General features: G+C 36.9%; 1 protein-coding gene, 1 non-coding gene and 1 pseudogene across 2 annotated transcripts; all 3 read left to right on the forward strand.

Moving 5' to 3' along the window:
- The first annotated feature begins 6,659 nt into the window (after nucleotides 1-6,659).
- TRNAS-GCU (transfer RNA serine (anticodon GCU)) lies at nucleotides 6,660-6,741 on the forward strand. The gene has a single exon. It is a non-coding gene; the product is annotated as a tRNA-Ser (tRNA).
- Nucleotides 6,742-9,221: 2,480 nt separating this feature from the next.
- On the forward strand, nucleotides 9,222-11,136 carry LOC137741413 (putative pentatricopeptide repeat-containing protein At1g12700, mitochondrial; annotated as a pseudogene).
- A 1,739-nt stretch (nucleotides 11,137-12,875) lies between these two features.
- LOC137742598 (pentatricopeptide repeat-containing protein At1g63330-like) lies at nucleotides 12,876-15,049 on the forward strand. The gene has a single exon (XM_068482508.1). The coding sequence runs from the start codon at nucleotides 12,977-12,979 to the stop codon at nucleotides 14,810-14,812; it is 1,836 nt and encodes a 611-aa protein (XP_068338609.1). The 5' UTR covers nucleotides 12,876-12,976; the 3' UTR covers nucleotides 14,813-15,049.
- Nucleotides 15,050-16,043: the final 994 nt, after the last annotated feature.

Consider the following 16,043-nt stretch of genomic DNA (forward strand, 5'->3'; position numbering starts at 1 on the left):
CCAACTTATAATTATAATAAAATAAAATAAAAATAGTTACCCTCTCCACTAGTAAATATGTTGTATATGGGTAATGTTAGTTTTGTTAGAGAGACTAAATCTTATCCATGGATTTCATACAAGTATAATTTTTTTAAGTGTCAATATGCACTTATTTGAAAGATATACACGAAATTTACCTAAATCCGCTTAGGCGATAGGCGCTAGCCCGCTGTCCGACTAACGCTTAGTGTTTTTTAGAACCTTGATGATGACACATATTCTCCTTTAGTCTCAACCCAAACACCCACACCATCAAATCTAAATCCACCTATAGACCCCACAAATTCCAACTCTCACATAGACAACGCAGAAAATCTCTCACCACCCGCCCCAGAACCTGCTTCACTACCACAACCCGCCCCTCCACCCCAGTCCGCTTTTCCTCCACTTCGTTGTTCCGATTGAATTAAACATCCACTTGCTCGTTTCAGTGACTATTAGACTCATCATGCTGCTTTGTTCATGCCTAGCGTCGTCCTTTCCTCCATGTCCGGTACGCGATATCCGCTTCAACGATACGTCTCCTACTCTCGTTTATCTCATGCTCACCAATCATTTGTGCACAACATATCTCACCTGGTCGAACCAGCTTCTTATGAGCAGGCCTGTCTTGACCCCAAATGGATTACAACCATGAATTCTAAGATTTAAGCTCTTGAAGACAACCACACCTGGTCCATGGTTCTTTTGTCTCCTAATCAACGATCCATTGGATGTCGAAAACACGGTTAGAAGGGGAAATGATTATCACACCAAACGGTACCTAAATGAAACTTCACTCGTGGAAAATTCACTTTTGAATTGGGTGTTGAAAGCATGGCTAGAAGCAGAAGTCCAGACAGAAAGATCATATAAATTTACACAGGGGTACATCTCGGAAACAAGAACCAACCAAAAGGGGTTTAGGAAATAGGCCAAATGAAAAGGAAGGAGCATCCTCTCCAGATCCTCTTTGTGAGGATCCCGAGGATCCTCCAATCAAGTATGTTTATCGTACATCATGCGGTCATAAATCATTGTAATTTTTTTAGGGAACTGTTATTAGCATTCCAAAAATCTCATTTGGCACTCCTTACAAGTGTATTTTTCTTTCCAAATATAGAAAGTTTGGAGTACCAAATGAGATTTGTAAAGTGCCAATAACAATTCCCTTTTTTTTTTTTAATCTAAAATTGAATATAAGCATAACCTGACGAAAACTGGCCACACGATGTATGATGAAATGATGTGATTGGAGGATCCCCAGAATCCTCACAAAGAGAATCCATAGAGGATCCTCATTCAGGAACAAAGACTTTGATTAATTAAATAATTAATTAAAAAAGATTAGTAGCCTCTTATGTCATCAACAGTCGCTTTGGCCGAGTGGTTAAGGTGTGTGCTTGCTAAGTGCATGGGAATGCCTTGCGAGAGTTCAAACCTCTCAGGTGACGATTTATTTTTAATTTTTGTTTAATGTTTTTGGGCCATACTTGTGGTGCTCTACCTGCAGGATCATGTAAATTGGAAAGGTCAATATTTGTAGAGATTACTTTACATTCGCAACATGGCCATGCAAAGCTTTTTTATCATTGTCCAAAAACTTAACAAGAAACTAAAAGTAAAAAGAACCAAACGTCTCATGATAGGATGATGAGACAATGTTGCCAATGTAGAAAATCATGTTTTGCCATAAAAAGTATGTACACATTATCAAACATATTGTGTACATCTTTACATATAAAGCCAACAATCCTTTGAGGTCACAAGCTTCACCAAAAATTTATTTTTGGACAAAAATGCTCCCAAAACAAAAAATTTCAAAAGCAACCCAAAATAATGCTGGGGTATTTTCATCATTTTAATAGTGGTTTTTTAATAAATAATTCTTTTTGTACTTTTGTTTTAATTAGTACCTCACAATAGGTTAGCAACAATGTGATTCAATCAGTTGTTCAATAAATATTATTTCTCTATTTTTAAACACGCTTATAACATCTTAAGAGGCGTGTAATGCCGGTTATAAAAAAAGTCTTTCATACGTGCATAATAATGTGATTAAATTTGTTGTCAAATGATTGTTTTTTTTAACAAACGATATTTTCTACACTAAGGGGGAGATGGTGGGCTTAGTCTCATAATGGGCTAGCAAAAATGTGATTCAATCAATTTTTTATTAAATATTATTTTCTCTATTCTTATTGTAAATTCAATAAAATGTAGATGGAAATTGAAAGACCGATTTTATTATGTGAATTCAGCTGCTTTGATTGGTGTGTGAAGGGTTTTTTCTAGCATGATCTAAGATTAATCATTTGCTTCAAATATTTGACTTTCCTTTTGTCAATTCACACATATAAATACATTTTAAAACGTGTAAGTCACGTGTAGCACACTATGATTCAAAAAATGCCTTTTGCACTCGCGTGAGCACGTGCAAGAAGGCTAGTATATATAGTACATTCATCAATATTAACCAAAAGTTATTGTACCATAAAACGTTTGGTAAATTATTCAAACCAAAAACCTGGGTACATTCTTCAAAACCAAGAAAAATAATAATAATGAATATTAGGCTTAATAACATTAATAATTTTTTTTCGAATAACTTGACATGAATTGTCACATCCCGGCCCGGGGTAGACCACTTCCCGGGCCCGCTCCACCACCGTAGCACGATATTGTCCGCTTTGGGCCCCGACTACGCCCTCACGGTTTTGTTTCTGAGAACTCACACGAGAACTTCTCGATGGGTCACCCATCTTGGGAATGCTCTCGCGTGCTACTCGCTTAACTTCGGCCTGGCCCGGGGCAGACCATTTCCCGGGATTGCTCCACCACCGTAGCACGATATTGTCCGCTTTGGGCCCTGACTACACCCTCACGATTTTGTTTCTGGGAACTCACACGAGAACTTCCCGATAGGTCACCCATCCTGGGAATGCTCTCGCACGCTACTCGCTTAACTCTGGAGTTCCTATGGAACCCGAAGCCAGTGAGCTCCCAAAAGGCCTCGTGCTAGGTAGGGATGTGAATATACATTTAAGGATCACTCCCCTGGGCGATATGGGATGTTACAATCCACCCCCCTTAGAGGCTCGACGTCCTCGTCAGCACACCACAGACAGGGTTAGGCTCTGATACCAAATTGTCACATCCCGACCCGAGGCGGATCACTTCCCGGGCCCGCTCCACTACCGTAGCATGATATTGTCCGCTTTGGGTTTACCATTCCCTCACGGTTTTGTTTTTGGGAACTCACGAGCAACTTCCCAGTAGGTCACCCATCATAGGATTGCTCTAGCCCCCTTCTCGCTTAACTTCGGAGTTCCTATAGAACCCGAAGCCAGTGAGCTCCCAAAAGGCCTCGTGCTAGGTAGGGATGAGAATATACATTTAAGGATTACTCCCCTGTGCGATGTGGGATGTTACATGAATACATTTTCAACTCAACGAGAAAAATGTACCCATATAAGTTTTAAAAAATAGATTAGAAAAAAATTGAAATTTACAGCTTAATTATCATTGTATTGCATAACTGAAAATATATATACAAGATACAATCCTTGTTCTATAAGGAAACAATAAACAATAAAGGACACAAACATATATCCTTCCTAAAACATGACTCTAATAATTACAAAATATTTACATTCCTTTTCTCCTAAATATTGACTTATTCCAATACTCCCCCTCAAGCTGGAGCATAGATATTATTCATGCCCAACTTAACAAGCGAGTCATCGAACCTCCTACTACACACGGCATGAGTAAGAATATCTGCAAGTTGTTCCTCCAAGTTCACAAACGGTATTGACACAATCTCCTTCTCCAACTTTTCTTTGGTAAAATGTCTATCAACCTCAACATGCTTAGTCCTGTCATATTGTATTGGACTCTCAGCAATTTCTCTCGCGGACTTATTATCACAATACAACTTCATTGCCTCTTTTTGTTTAAAACTGAGACTCCAAAGTAACTTCCGTAGCCAAAGAATCTCACACAAACCCTGTGCCATACCCTTATACTCGACTTCAGTAGAGGACCGAGATACCACGTTCTGCTTCTTGCTCTGCCAAGTAACCAAATTACCTCCAACAAATGTAAAATACCCAGATGTAGACCTTCTATTAGTCACATTACCTGCCCAATCAGCATCAGTAAATCTCTTAATCCTCATATGTCCATGACATTCATACAAAATTCCTTTACCTAGGGAAGACTTCAAATATGCCCAGATTCTCATTACCGCCGCCATATGATTCGCACTTGGTGAGTGCATAAATTAACTAACCACACTTACGGTGTAGGCAATATCCGGACGAGTGTGAGACAAATAAACTAGCCTTCCCACTAGTCTTTGATATCTACCTTTGTCAACTGGTTCCTGATCTTTATAAATCCCCAAATAATGTTGCTCTACGATGGGAGTGTCCACGGGTTTTCAGTCAGGAGGAACACCACGATTTTGCCTTTACGGCAACTTATATGTACTCACAATATTATCTGGATTAGTTACATAAGCATTAGTGGTACTAACCTCAGGAATATCCAGAGAAGACACATTGGGTGGCATTATCGAGCTCGATAAAGAGGGGGTTGTGGATTCGGTAGCTACTAGTTGCTGGGATGGTGTTACTGGTTCGAGGGCTTCCTGTCGACATTCTGCATCATACTCGGCAGGTTGTTGCCGACAAGACTCAAGCTTTTCGGTGCTCAGTGGCTGAATGATACTCTAATTCTCAACATCTTCTTGCTGAGAGCCTTGACTGTCTCCTTGCCGAGAGCTTTCACAACTTTCATTTTCAACAGACACTCCCCCTAAGCTACATATTTCCAACCACTCAAGATCACCAACACTCTTTTCCCCCTGGTGATCAAAAAAGGATGGAATTGAAGCATAAAAATACTCGGACTCAGAAAAAGTAACATCCATGGTCACGTACATATGGCGAGTTTCAGGATAATAGCACTTATACCCTTTCTGTTGAGGAGCAAATCCAAGAAAAACACACCGATGAGCACATGGATCCAACTTACTACGATGAATCTTGTGAATATGAACGTAGACGACACACCCAAACACACGAGGAGTAAGAGTATTGGTGGACACTATAGAAACAAATTGAAATTTACGGTTTAATTATCATTGTATTGCATAACTGAAAATATATATACAAGATACAATCCTTGTTCTATAAGGAAACAATAAACAATATAGGACACAAACATATATCCTTCCTAAAACATGACTCTAATAATTACAAAATATTTACATTCATTTTCTCCTAAATATTGACTTATTCCAATAAAAAATAAAAATAAAAAGTGAATGGATTTTAAATAAAAAAAAATGGGTACGCTTTACATTAAAAGAAGTTGGTACATTTTACATATAACAATTGGTATATTTTAAAAATGGAAAAATTATACAAATAGGTATGTTTGAGAGATTAAAAAAATTGAAAATCGACTAGACTCAGACCTGGTTTGGTACTGCGGTGATTCTGAAAAAAACTGGTATCAAAAAAAGCTGGGAGCTGTTTTTGTGTTTGGTAAACATTCAGCTTCAGCTTTTTTTCACAGTTTTGGGTGAAAAAAAGCCAAAAACAAGAAGCTGCAAAACCTAGCTTTGAAAAATCGGCTTTTTTCACATCTGTTTTACATAAAAGTTTACCAAACACTATAATACTGTTTTTTTTTTTTCAAAAGCATTTTTACAAAAAAGTTTACCAAACACTCTGCTGCTTTATTTCACAGCCGCTTATTCTCACAGCACAGCAGAATCAGCTTTTTTTCAAAGCACAATAATACCAAACCAACCCTCAATGACACGCCCCGATCCCGACACGAATTCGTGTATTTCAACCAGAAGGTGACAATTCAAAGAGAGAAAGGTTTGCACAACTGCGCGAAACGGCACCAAATTCGAAGGTCGTGACATCCAAATGACGTCATGACAAACACACTACTACAGTAACAAAAGGTCCTAAGTATGCTCTAAACAAACCTGGCTCTAATACCAACTTCGAAGTTAAGCGAGTTCACGCGAGAGCAATTTCAGGATGAGTGATCCACTGAGAAGTTCTCGTGTGAGTTCCCAAAAACAAAACCGTGAGGGTGTGGTCGGGGCCTAAAGCGGACAATATCATGCTACGGTGGAGTCGAGCCGGGAATGTGACACTCGATGATGTGGTAATGGCAACAGCCATGGTCAGCGTTTTCTGGCAAGAATGAGCTAGATTTTGGAATAGCTGCGGACTAAGATTTAAGGGGTGAGCCCCAATTTTTTATTTATAATTTATTTTTTAATCAATGCGGACAAATTTGACTGTCATATCAGCAAAAAGGTGGGATCCATAGTTGACACATCATTACTTAACGGTCAAATTAACTAATGGATGTATGAAGTTGAAATGAAATAGTAAGTAAAGGTATGTGATTAAAATGTTTCAAAAATATTGTATGCGGTTGCAATTGACCACAAACCTAAGGGAATAAAATGTAATTTAATCGAAAAATTAATAAGAGAAACCCATTAGACATCAGCCTTCCATCTCAGGCGGCAATTCATTTTTAATTTTTGTTTAATTAAATAGTTAATTAAAAAAGATGAGTAGCCTTCTACGTCATCAATAGTCGCTTTGGCCGAGTGGTTAAGGCGTGTGCTTGCTAAGTGCATGGGGATCCCCCGCGAGAGTTCGAACCTCTCAGGCGACGATTTATTTTCAATTTTTGTTTAATTAAATAGCTAATTAAAAAAGATGAATAGCCTCCTACATCATCAACAGTCGATTTGGCCGAGTGGTTAAGTTTTTTGCTTGCTAAGTGCATGGGGATCCCCCACGAGAGTTTGAACCTCTCAGGCAACATTTTATTTTCATTTTTTGTTTTTTTTATTGTTTTTTGTTTTTTTTTTTTTTTTGGCCATGCTTGTGGTGCTCCATTTGCATGATCATGTAAATTGGAAGGCCAATATTTGTAGGGAGTATACATTACGTTTGCAACATGGCCATACAAAGCTTTTTTTTATCATTGTCCAAAAACTTAAGAAACTAAATGTAAAAACAACCAAACATCTCAGGATAGGATGATGAGACAATGTTGCCAATGTAGAAAATCATGTTTTGCCATAAAAAGTAAGTACTCACAAATATTATAGAACATATTGTGTACATATGTATAGTACATTCATCAATATTAACCAAAAGTTATTGTACCATAAAACGTTTGATAAATTCTTCAAACCCAAAATATCAGTACATTCTTTAGAACCACGAAAAATAATAATAATAGATATCATGCCTAATAATATTAATAAATTTCTTCGAATAACTTGGCATGAATACATTTTCAAATCAACAAAAAAGATGTACCCCTATAAGTTAAAAAAAAATAGATTAGAAAAATATGGGATCCACAGTTGCTACATTATCATTTAACGGTCAAATTAGCAAATTGACTAACAAATGTATGAAATTGAAATGAAATAATAAGCAAATGTCTGTAATTGAAATGTCTTTAAAATGTTGTATGAGGTTACAATTAACCACAAATATGAGAGAGTAAAATGTAATTTACCAAAAAAAAATTAATAAGAGCAGCCCACCAAACGTCAGCATCTCCTCTTTCTTTTTGTGCAAAACCCTACAATTGTAAGACTATAAGAAATGGTTACACACAATTATAAGAAAGTTTGTTGGAAGAGGAAGAAGAAAGAGAAAAAATGAGAGAGAGTGTGAAGTGCCAAATGTTTCCGTTTGCCCGTTCAGGTTTTGCATTTCTTTCCTCAACCGTTGCACATTCGCATTTAATTTATTTTCGTAAGCTGTAATTTCCTATGTTTATTAATTTTACTTTTCATTAGGGTTAGAAATTTGAGCAATAATATATTATTGTGATGTATTTTGAAACGCTAAAGACGCTTCTATGCATGCTTGGAGGAACAATATGAGTTTGTCAACCACTATCTTATTCATATAGGTTCGGTTTTGCTCAATGGTAATCTTAATTGTTCATGTTTTGTACTATCTTGCTTAACATGACGCCTTATTAATTTCTCGTTTTGTTGTCATTTTCAGTTTGCCATCAGATTTTTGGTGCACAATTACCTAATTAGTTTGTAAATTTGACACCTGACTTAGTGCTATATGTATTTTAAGTGAAGAACGAAGTTGAAGTTTGTAACTCACACAATTCAGAAATGGACAATTGTTGAATACTGGTGCTCTTCATTGCGACTTGTTTCACGGCTTTAAGCATGCAAAACTTTCGTGCTCAGTACTTCTCACTTTTGCATCTAATAACGTCTTCCATTGCCTCTTAATACTAATAATATTCACTTTTACTTGTAAACGAGATGTCTTAAATTTAAACCACATTAATATGACTATCCCTTTGTGAGACTTTGACCACTTATTCCCTCTTGGTATAGATAATATCGTTTGTTAAAAAAAAAAAACAAAATGTTCAATTAATGTAGTATCATAGACCGGAAAGATTTATAGAGGCATTTCAGCCTCCCCTGACGACCATCATGTGATTCACCAGCGTCAAGAATTGAATCCAAGAGATGTCATATGAAATACGGGCCCTTATTTCTATATATAATTGTAGGGGTGGACATAAAAATCATAAAACCAAATCAAACAACGACGTTATAAACTGGAAAAAACCATGTTGACAAAAAAAGTCAACTTACGTTCAAGAACCGGATCAAACCGTTCATATACATTCCGATTTTCATCTTGGTAGAACCTTAGAACCAGACCGAACCGTTTATTTATTTTTTTTAAATATCTTATTCACTTGTATATAGACTCAAGCAAATTTAATTAAGTCCAAGTTAAAAATCATGATAATGCTTTCACCTGCTCTGCTCATTTGTTAAAATCATAATAATGTCTTTTCTTATCGTGGATGTTCTAAAAGAGGGGGTTCAAAACCTAAATTTTAAGCTTTAACGCAAATGTTGAATAAAAGAGATTTAACTGTAGTAGTTTGAATTATTTGAGACTTGGGCTTGTTCTTCTTCATGCTTATATTCTCCCAACAAAAATGAATAATTTTTTCTCGTTGATTTGTGTATTTATTTTCAATTTGCGTTTATCTAGAACTAGAAAAAAACATGAAATTCATGGTCTTGAACTCTCACAACAACTCTTTGATTTGTGAGCAACTCTCAGCTCGCTGACTTAGAGATGCTGAAGATGATGCGGGCAACGATTGCTGCTTCTTCTTCTTTGAAGGTTGGTTATGGAACCAGCACCACCAGAGGTATGCTGCCTTGTCCTCTTCAATCTTCTCCTGTTGTTGTTTTCTTCAACAATTACTTGGCTTTGTTTCACTCTCGACCTTCTAAATCGACCGAATCTAGAAACACTCAACAACACCAGCTTGTGAAAATAATTAATGTTGAGGATGCTCTCAATGTGTTCGACGAAATGCTTCAAAGGCGTCCTCTGCCTTCCGTTGTCCCTTTCAACCAAATCTTGACTCAACTTGCCAACTTGAAACATTATTCGGCAGTCATCTCCTTGAATAACCAAATGGTTGTGTCCGGAATTCATCCTAATGTTTATACTCTAAACATTATCATGAATTGCTTTTGCCATTTGCCCCAAATGGGGTTGGGTTTGTCAGTCTTGGGAAACTTCTTCAAATTGGGTTTTGAACCAAATGTGCGACCTTCAACACTCTAATTAACGGCTTTCTTCTTAAGAATAGAGAGGCCGAGGCTGCAGCACTTTTCAATAAAATGTTGGAGAGTGGTAATTGCAAGCCGAATGTGGTTTCTTTCGGCACATTAGTTAAGGGTCTTTGCATGAAAGGTAACAATAGTGCAGCAATCCAATTGCGTAAGAAGATGGAAGAAAATGCTTGCATGCCTAACGTAATTGTCTACAACACGATTATCGACAGTCTTTGCAAAGATTCTCTAGCTGTTGATGCACTGAACCTCTTTTTAGAAATGACGAGTAAGGGCAATGCTCCTGACGTCATTACCTATAACTCCTTGATTCATGGAGTTTGCAAAGTAGGGAAGTGGAAAGAAGCAAGGAGCGTGGTTGATACATTCTGCAAAGAGGGGATGGTCCAGGAAGCAAGGAGCGTGGTCGAAATGATGACGCAAGGGGATATAGCACCTGATACAATTACGTACAATTTGCTTATAGATGGTTACTGTTTGCGAGGAGAATGGACGAGGCGAAAAAGGTTTACGAAATAATACTTACCAAAGGCTGCATGGTTAATGCTCGTACTTATAACATATTGATGAACGGCTATTGTAAGTGTAAAAGGATAGATGATGCTCGGATGATTTTTCTGGAAATGTCTCATAAGGGAGTTGTTCCAAATACGGTTACTTATAACACTCTTATGGATGGGTTTTGCAAGATGGGAAGAATACGAGATGCACAGAACTTGTTCTCTCAAATGCAAGCTTGTGGCCGACTTCCAGACATTCAAACTTATTCTATTTTATTGCATGGCATGTGTGCAAACCAACAATTTCCCAAGGCAGTTGAATTGTTGGAAGAGATGCAGGTAAAGAAGTTGGATTTTGATATTGTAACTTACAGTATTCTTATTGAAGGATTATGCAAAGCTGAAAAAGTTGAATATGCATGGGATCTCTTTCGTAGTTTATCATCAAAGGGAATTCAACCTAATGTCAGGACATATACAATAATGATTAGTGGATTTTGTAACCAGGGACTAGCAAGTGAAGCAGAAAACTTGCTTAGAGAAATGGAAGAGAAAGGTTGTTGTCCGGTTGGTTGCACGTCCAATACAATTATCTGAGGGTTTATCAATAGCAACGAGACATCAACAGCGGTAAGGCTTATTCAAGAAATGGTGGAGAGAGGTTTTTCTGCAGATGCATCAACTACGGAGTTGGTCGTTAACTTATTGTCTAAAGATAAAGTAGATCCCGCTTTGTTGGCATTTATAGAAAGAACGTGATGAAATTATTTTGCATTTTGACAAGTTTCAGTGCTTCCGTCTCTTGAATGCTACAGTGGAGGGAGTTGTTCTGCTGCTGAGTGCGGTTCAGGTAGCCATTCATTCGTGCATTGGCTAGTGATGTATGATATGTGTTACTAATTGAAGCTATCAAGTGAACTTTGATGATACTCTTCTTTTAAGATTATGAAATCTGTTGAAAAAGCAGAGTTGTGCAGCTGCTCCAACACCAGATACAAATTACAATACACATCTGATCAAATGATGCATCCGAATTCCATCATGAAGGGTACAATCTGTATCCGATCAAACAATGTCATATGTGATTAAACAAAGAATATATGAATTCCATCTTTTCTTAATCATTTTTCTATCTGCACTAAAATATTGCAAGTTCACCATTGAAACAAATGCCTTGAGTTGTTGATATGGAGGTTCACGAGTCCTGTTGGTAATTGCAAGTAAATGTTTGGCTCCATCAGTCTTCCATTTCTGAATCCAGAACAGGGAGGATGCTCAGGGCTGAAGGATTAAGATGCTTGCCCCGAACAATCCCCTCATATTAACAGGTACAGGTGTTGAGTAAATTTCAATAGTGCTGGCACGATAAACAGACTGGATGACTAGTAAAAGACCAGCAATTTGGAAGAGCTCAATTTGGCATAAATGTGGCGTTAATCATTACAGTTATGCCTTCTCCCAACTGACGGTGTTTAATTAAGCGAGCATATGCTAGTAATTACCAACCTGAAGAGAAAGTTGCGATTTCAAATCCCAATACAAGGCAAAAACTGGCGGACTTTTCCTTCCAACTGCGAGTCTGCGAATACTACAAGCTCCTGGGTGAAAACCAGACGGGACACCTGATACAACGGCTATGTACTTCTCAGGAAGCCTTTCTTTCCTAGAAAGAGCACCAGCATAAGATGTTGTAAGAATCTGGATATCTTTACAGATTACTACCATGAATGAAGACTGATTTGAGTTTGCAACCTCTTTAACTCTAGTGAACCCTAGAAAGTGTGGTCGTGCTACCTCTTGGAGTGATCCAAGAGGTAGGCTTGAAAATGTAAGGTTTCTTTTTATTGGATTACTATTATGATCTCGAATTAGAAACCCTGCAGCAGCATTACCATAATGCCATTGGCATGAACAAAACCATCAGAGCTAATTTTAAAAATGTATATATTAGCCAGATAGGAATCAAGTGAAACGCTAATTAGACTCTCTTAAAGTGGAACTCTCCATATACGCTCCGAACAGTGCTCTCCGGCGAGTTCACCATCGAAACAAATGCCTTGAGTTGTTGAAACGCAGGTTCACAAGTCCTGTTGGTAATTAGGGGTGTATTCAATTGAGATTTTGAGGGATTTTAATTCTTTTAATGAATCTTGGTGTATTTAATCAGAATTTTAAATGATTCTCTGAAATTCAATATGTATTCAATCAGGATTTTAAAATAATTTATTAAAATCCTTATAAATCAGGTGTATTCAATTATAATTTTAAAAAAATTTATAACATACAAGTGTATTCAATTAGAATTTGGAAAAGTTGAGGAATTAGAGGGAATTAAAGAGATTTTGTAGTGTATTTTAAACATTCACAAATCTCACATCTCTTTATAAGATTTCGAGGGAATTGAATCAAAATTTTATATAAAATCTTTACAAATATGTTAAACTCCATAAAAATCCATAAATTTATAAATCTATTAAAATTTCTTAAATTACTAATTGAATACGCTTCCTAAATTTGGGAATGGTACGATATTACTATTTTGGCCCTATTTTATTAGGTAGTTGTTTTAACTTTCCCCGTCAAATAGGGATATTGAAGCTTGAGAGCTTTACCCTTCCTGTTTTCAAACTATGAAGAACGGAAAATCGCGCTAACAGGTTGAAGCAGATTCTTTCCTCCATATATCATCCTCAGCAAACGCTTTTCGAAAGGAGGATTTACTCACGGACTCACTGACTCGCTGAAGATGATGCGGGAAACAACAGCTGCTGATTTTTCTTCTTCTTTTAAAGTTGGTTATGGCAGCAGCAGACTCGGACTCAGATTCGGAGGTATGCTGCCTTGTCTTGTTCAATCTTCTTCCGTTGTTGTTTTCTTCAACAATTACTTGGGTTTGTTTCACTCTCGAGCTTGTAAATCGACGGAATCAAGAAACACCCAACAACACCATCGTGTGAAAATCAGTAATGTTGAGGATGCTCTCAATGTGTTCGACGAAATGCTTCAAAGGCGTCCTCTGCCTTCCGTTGTCCCTTTCAACCAAATCTTGACTCAACTTGCCAAGTTGAAACATTATTCGGCAGTCATCTCCTTGAATAACCAAATGGTTGTGTTCGGAATTCGTCCAGATGTTTATACTCTAGCCATTATTATTAATTGCTTTTGTCATCTCAACCAAATGGAGTTTAGTTTGTCAGTCTTGGGTAACTTCTTCAAATTAGGTTTTGAGCCAAATGTCACAACCTACACCATTCTAATCAACGGCTTTCTTCTTAAGAATCGAGAGGCCGAGGCAGCAGCACTTTTCAACAAAATGATGGAGAGAGGTAATTGCAAGCTTGATGTGGTTATTTTTGGCACACTAGTAAAGGGCCTTTGCTTGAAAGGTAACAACACTGCAGCAATCCAATTGCTTAAGAAGATGGAAGAAGGAGCTTGCAAGCCTAACGTTGTTATCTATAACACGATTATCGACAGTCTTTGCAAGGATACTCTAGTTGTTGATGCACTGAACCTCTTCTCAGAAATGACGAGTAAGGGCATTGCTCCCAACATCATTACCTATACCTCTTTGATTCATGGATTTTGCAAAGTAGAGAATTGGAAAGAAGCTAAAAGATTGTTTAATGAAATGGTGGAGAAACAAATCTTTCCAAATGTGTGCACCTTCAATGTTTTGGTTGATACATTCTGCAAAGAGGGTATGGTCCAGGAAGCAAGGAGCGTGGTTGAGATGATGATTCAAAGAGATATCAAACCTAATACAATTACATACAATTCACTTATGGATGGTTACTGTTTGCGAGGAGAAATGGACGAGGCAAAAAAGGTTTTTGAAGTAACGCTTAGCAAAGGCTGCATGGTTGATACTTGTAGTTATAACATAATGATAAACGGCTACTGTAAAAGTAAAAAGATAGATGATGCCCGAATGCTTTTTGTGGAAATGTCTCATAAGGGAGTTGTTCCAGATACAATTACTTATAACACTCTTATGGATGGGTTTTGCAAGATGGGGAGAATACAAGATGCACAGAACTTGTTCTCTCAAATGCAAGCTTGTGGCCAACTTCCAGACATTCAAACTTATTCTATTTTATTGCATGGCATGTGTGCAAACCAACAATTTCCCAAGGCAGTTGAATTGTTGGAAGAGATGGAGGGAAAGAAGTTGGATTTTAATATAGTAACTTATAATATTCTTATTGATGGTTTGTGCAAAGCTGAAAAAGTTGAATATGCATGGGATCTCTTTCGTCGTTTATCATCAAAAGGAATTCAACCTAATGTCAAGACATATACTATAATGATTCGTGGATTCTGTAATGGGGGGCAAATATGTGAAGCGGAAAACTTGCTTAGAGAAATGGAAGAGAAAGGCTGTTTTCCAAATGGTTGGACGTACAACACAATTATCCGAGGCTTTATCAATAACAACGAGACATCAATGGGAGTGAGGCTTATTCAAGAAATGGTGGAGAGGGGTTTTTCTGCAGATGCGTCAACTATTGAGTTGATTGTTAATTTATTGTCTAAAGATAGAGTAGATGCCACTTTGTTGGCATTTATAGAAAGACCATGATGAAATTGATTTGCATCTTTTTAGTTTTGACAAGTTTCGGTGCATTCTTCCCTTGAATGCTACATTGGAGGAGGGAGTTGTTCCACTGTCGAGTCCAGTTCAGGTAGCCATTCGTTCATGCATCGCCTAGTGACTTATGATATGTGTTATTAACTGAATTTATCAATTAAGATTACGAAATCTGTTGGTGAAGCAGAGTATCTGGACTAGTATGAAATTTGTTGACATATTTATGACTCGAATACCAATCCATGAGATTGCCTCTGCTTGCTTTACGAATCCTGCAAATATGCGTATTAAGTGACAATCCAGGTCGGAGATAAGAGTCCAAGGCTAGCTCCCAATTCCAACCTTGCGTAGCCTGAATAATTAGTCGTGTTTGGACGTGATAATTGCTTGTTTAACCCTTTTCTTTTTTTCTCTTTTTTTTTTCTTTTTTTTTTTTGAATAAAAGGTATTATGTACACTTAATGGGTGGGAAGTGAGTTAAGCCTCACAATGGGCTAGCAACAATATGGTTCAAATACGCTGTTGACGAGAATCGAACCTAAGACTTTTCACTTACAAGTGAAGAGAAGTACCGTTGAACTGTAGTATTAAGTGGTTGTACAACTTTTTTTCAATTTCAAGAGTTTAACATTTTGTTTGAAGGGCTTTTATGTCCAATTAGTTAAACTGCATATCAATAGAACTCTGATTATCAACTAAAATTTTATAAAATTAACATTCTAACCTACTAATCAAAACTAAACAGAAATAAAATATAATTTTACACAAACTAAATTTTGCTATTTTTTAAAAGGTAATGCTGCACTTACCACCAATTTGCATATTTGATTCATCTCTCTAATAGCGTGCGGGCCGCCAATGCATGTGGATCATATATTTGTTAGCAAGATAGTACAAATATATTGTAAAAATGGCAAATTTTTTTTTTGAAGTTTCACCCACATAATTCTAACATATCTTTAACATGTTTGAATAAAGAAATGACAGGGTTTTATTTTCTAAATTTATAAATTTTCTTATTTGGTTAACCTAAAAGAAGAAGGAAATTGGATACAGAATTTGTTATTTTTAAACTCTCAATTATAGAAATTGGGAAATGACACTTATTTATATGGAATTTAAACTTGGTAATTTAAGGTCCTAAATTTCAAGTTTTTCTTGTAAGCAAAAATTCTAAATTTCTATATTTATAGATCCAAACAAAAAAATTAGTGCATGTCAA

The sequence above is a fragment of the Pyrus communis genome, chromosome 8, assembly GCF_963583255.1.
Source record: "Pyrus communis chromosome 8, drPyrComm1.1, whole genome shotgun sequence".
Taxonomy (NCBI): Eukaryota; Viridiplantae; Streptophyta; class Magnoliopsida; order Rosales; family Rosaceae; genus Pyrus; species Pyrus communis.

Bases quoted from the DNA above. Each gene is read 5' to 3' on its own strand.
- LOC137742598 (XM_068482508.1), top strand. From the start codon at position 12,977: ATGATGCGGGAAACAACAGCTGCTGATTTTTCTTCTTCTTTTAAAGTT.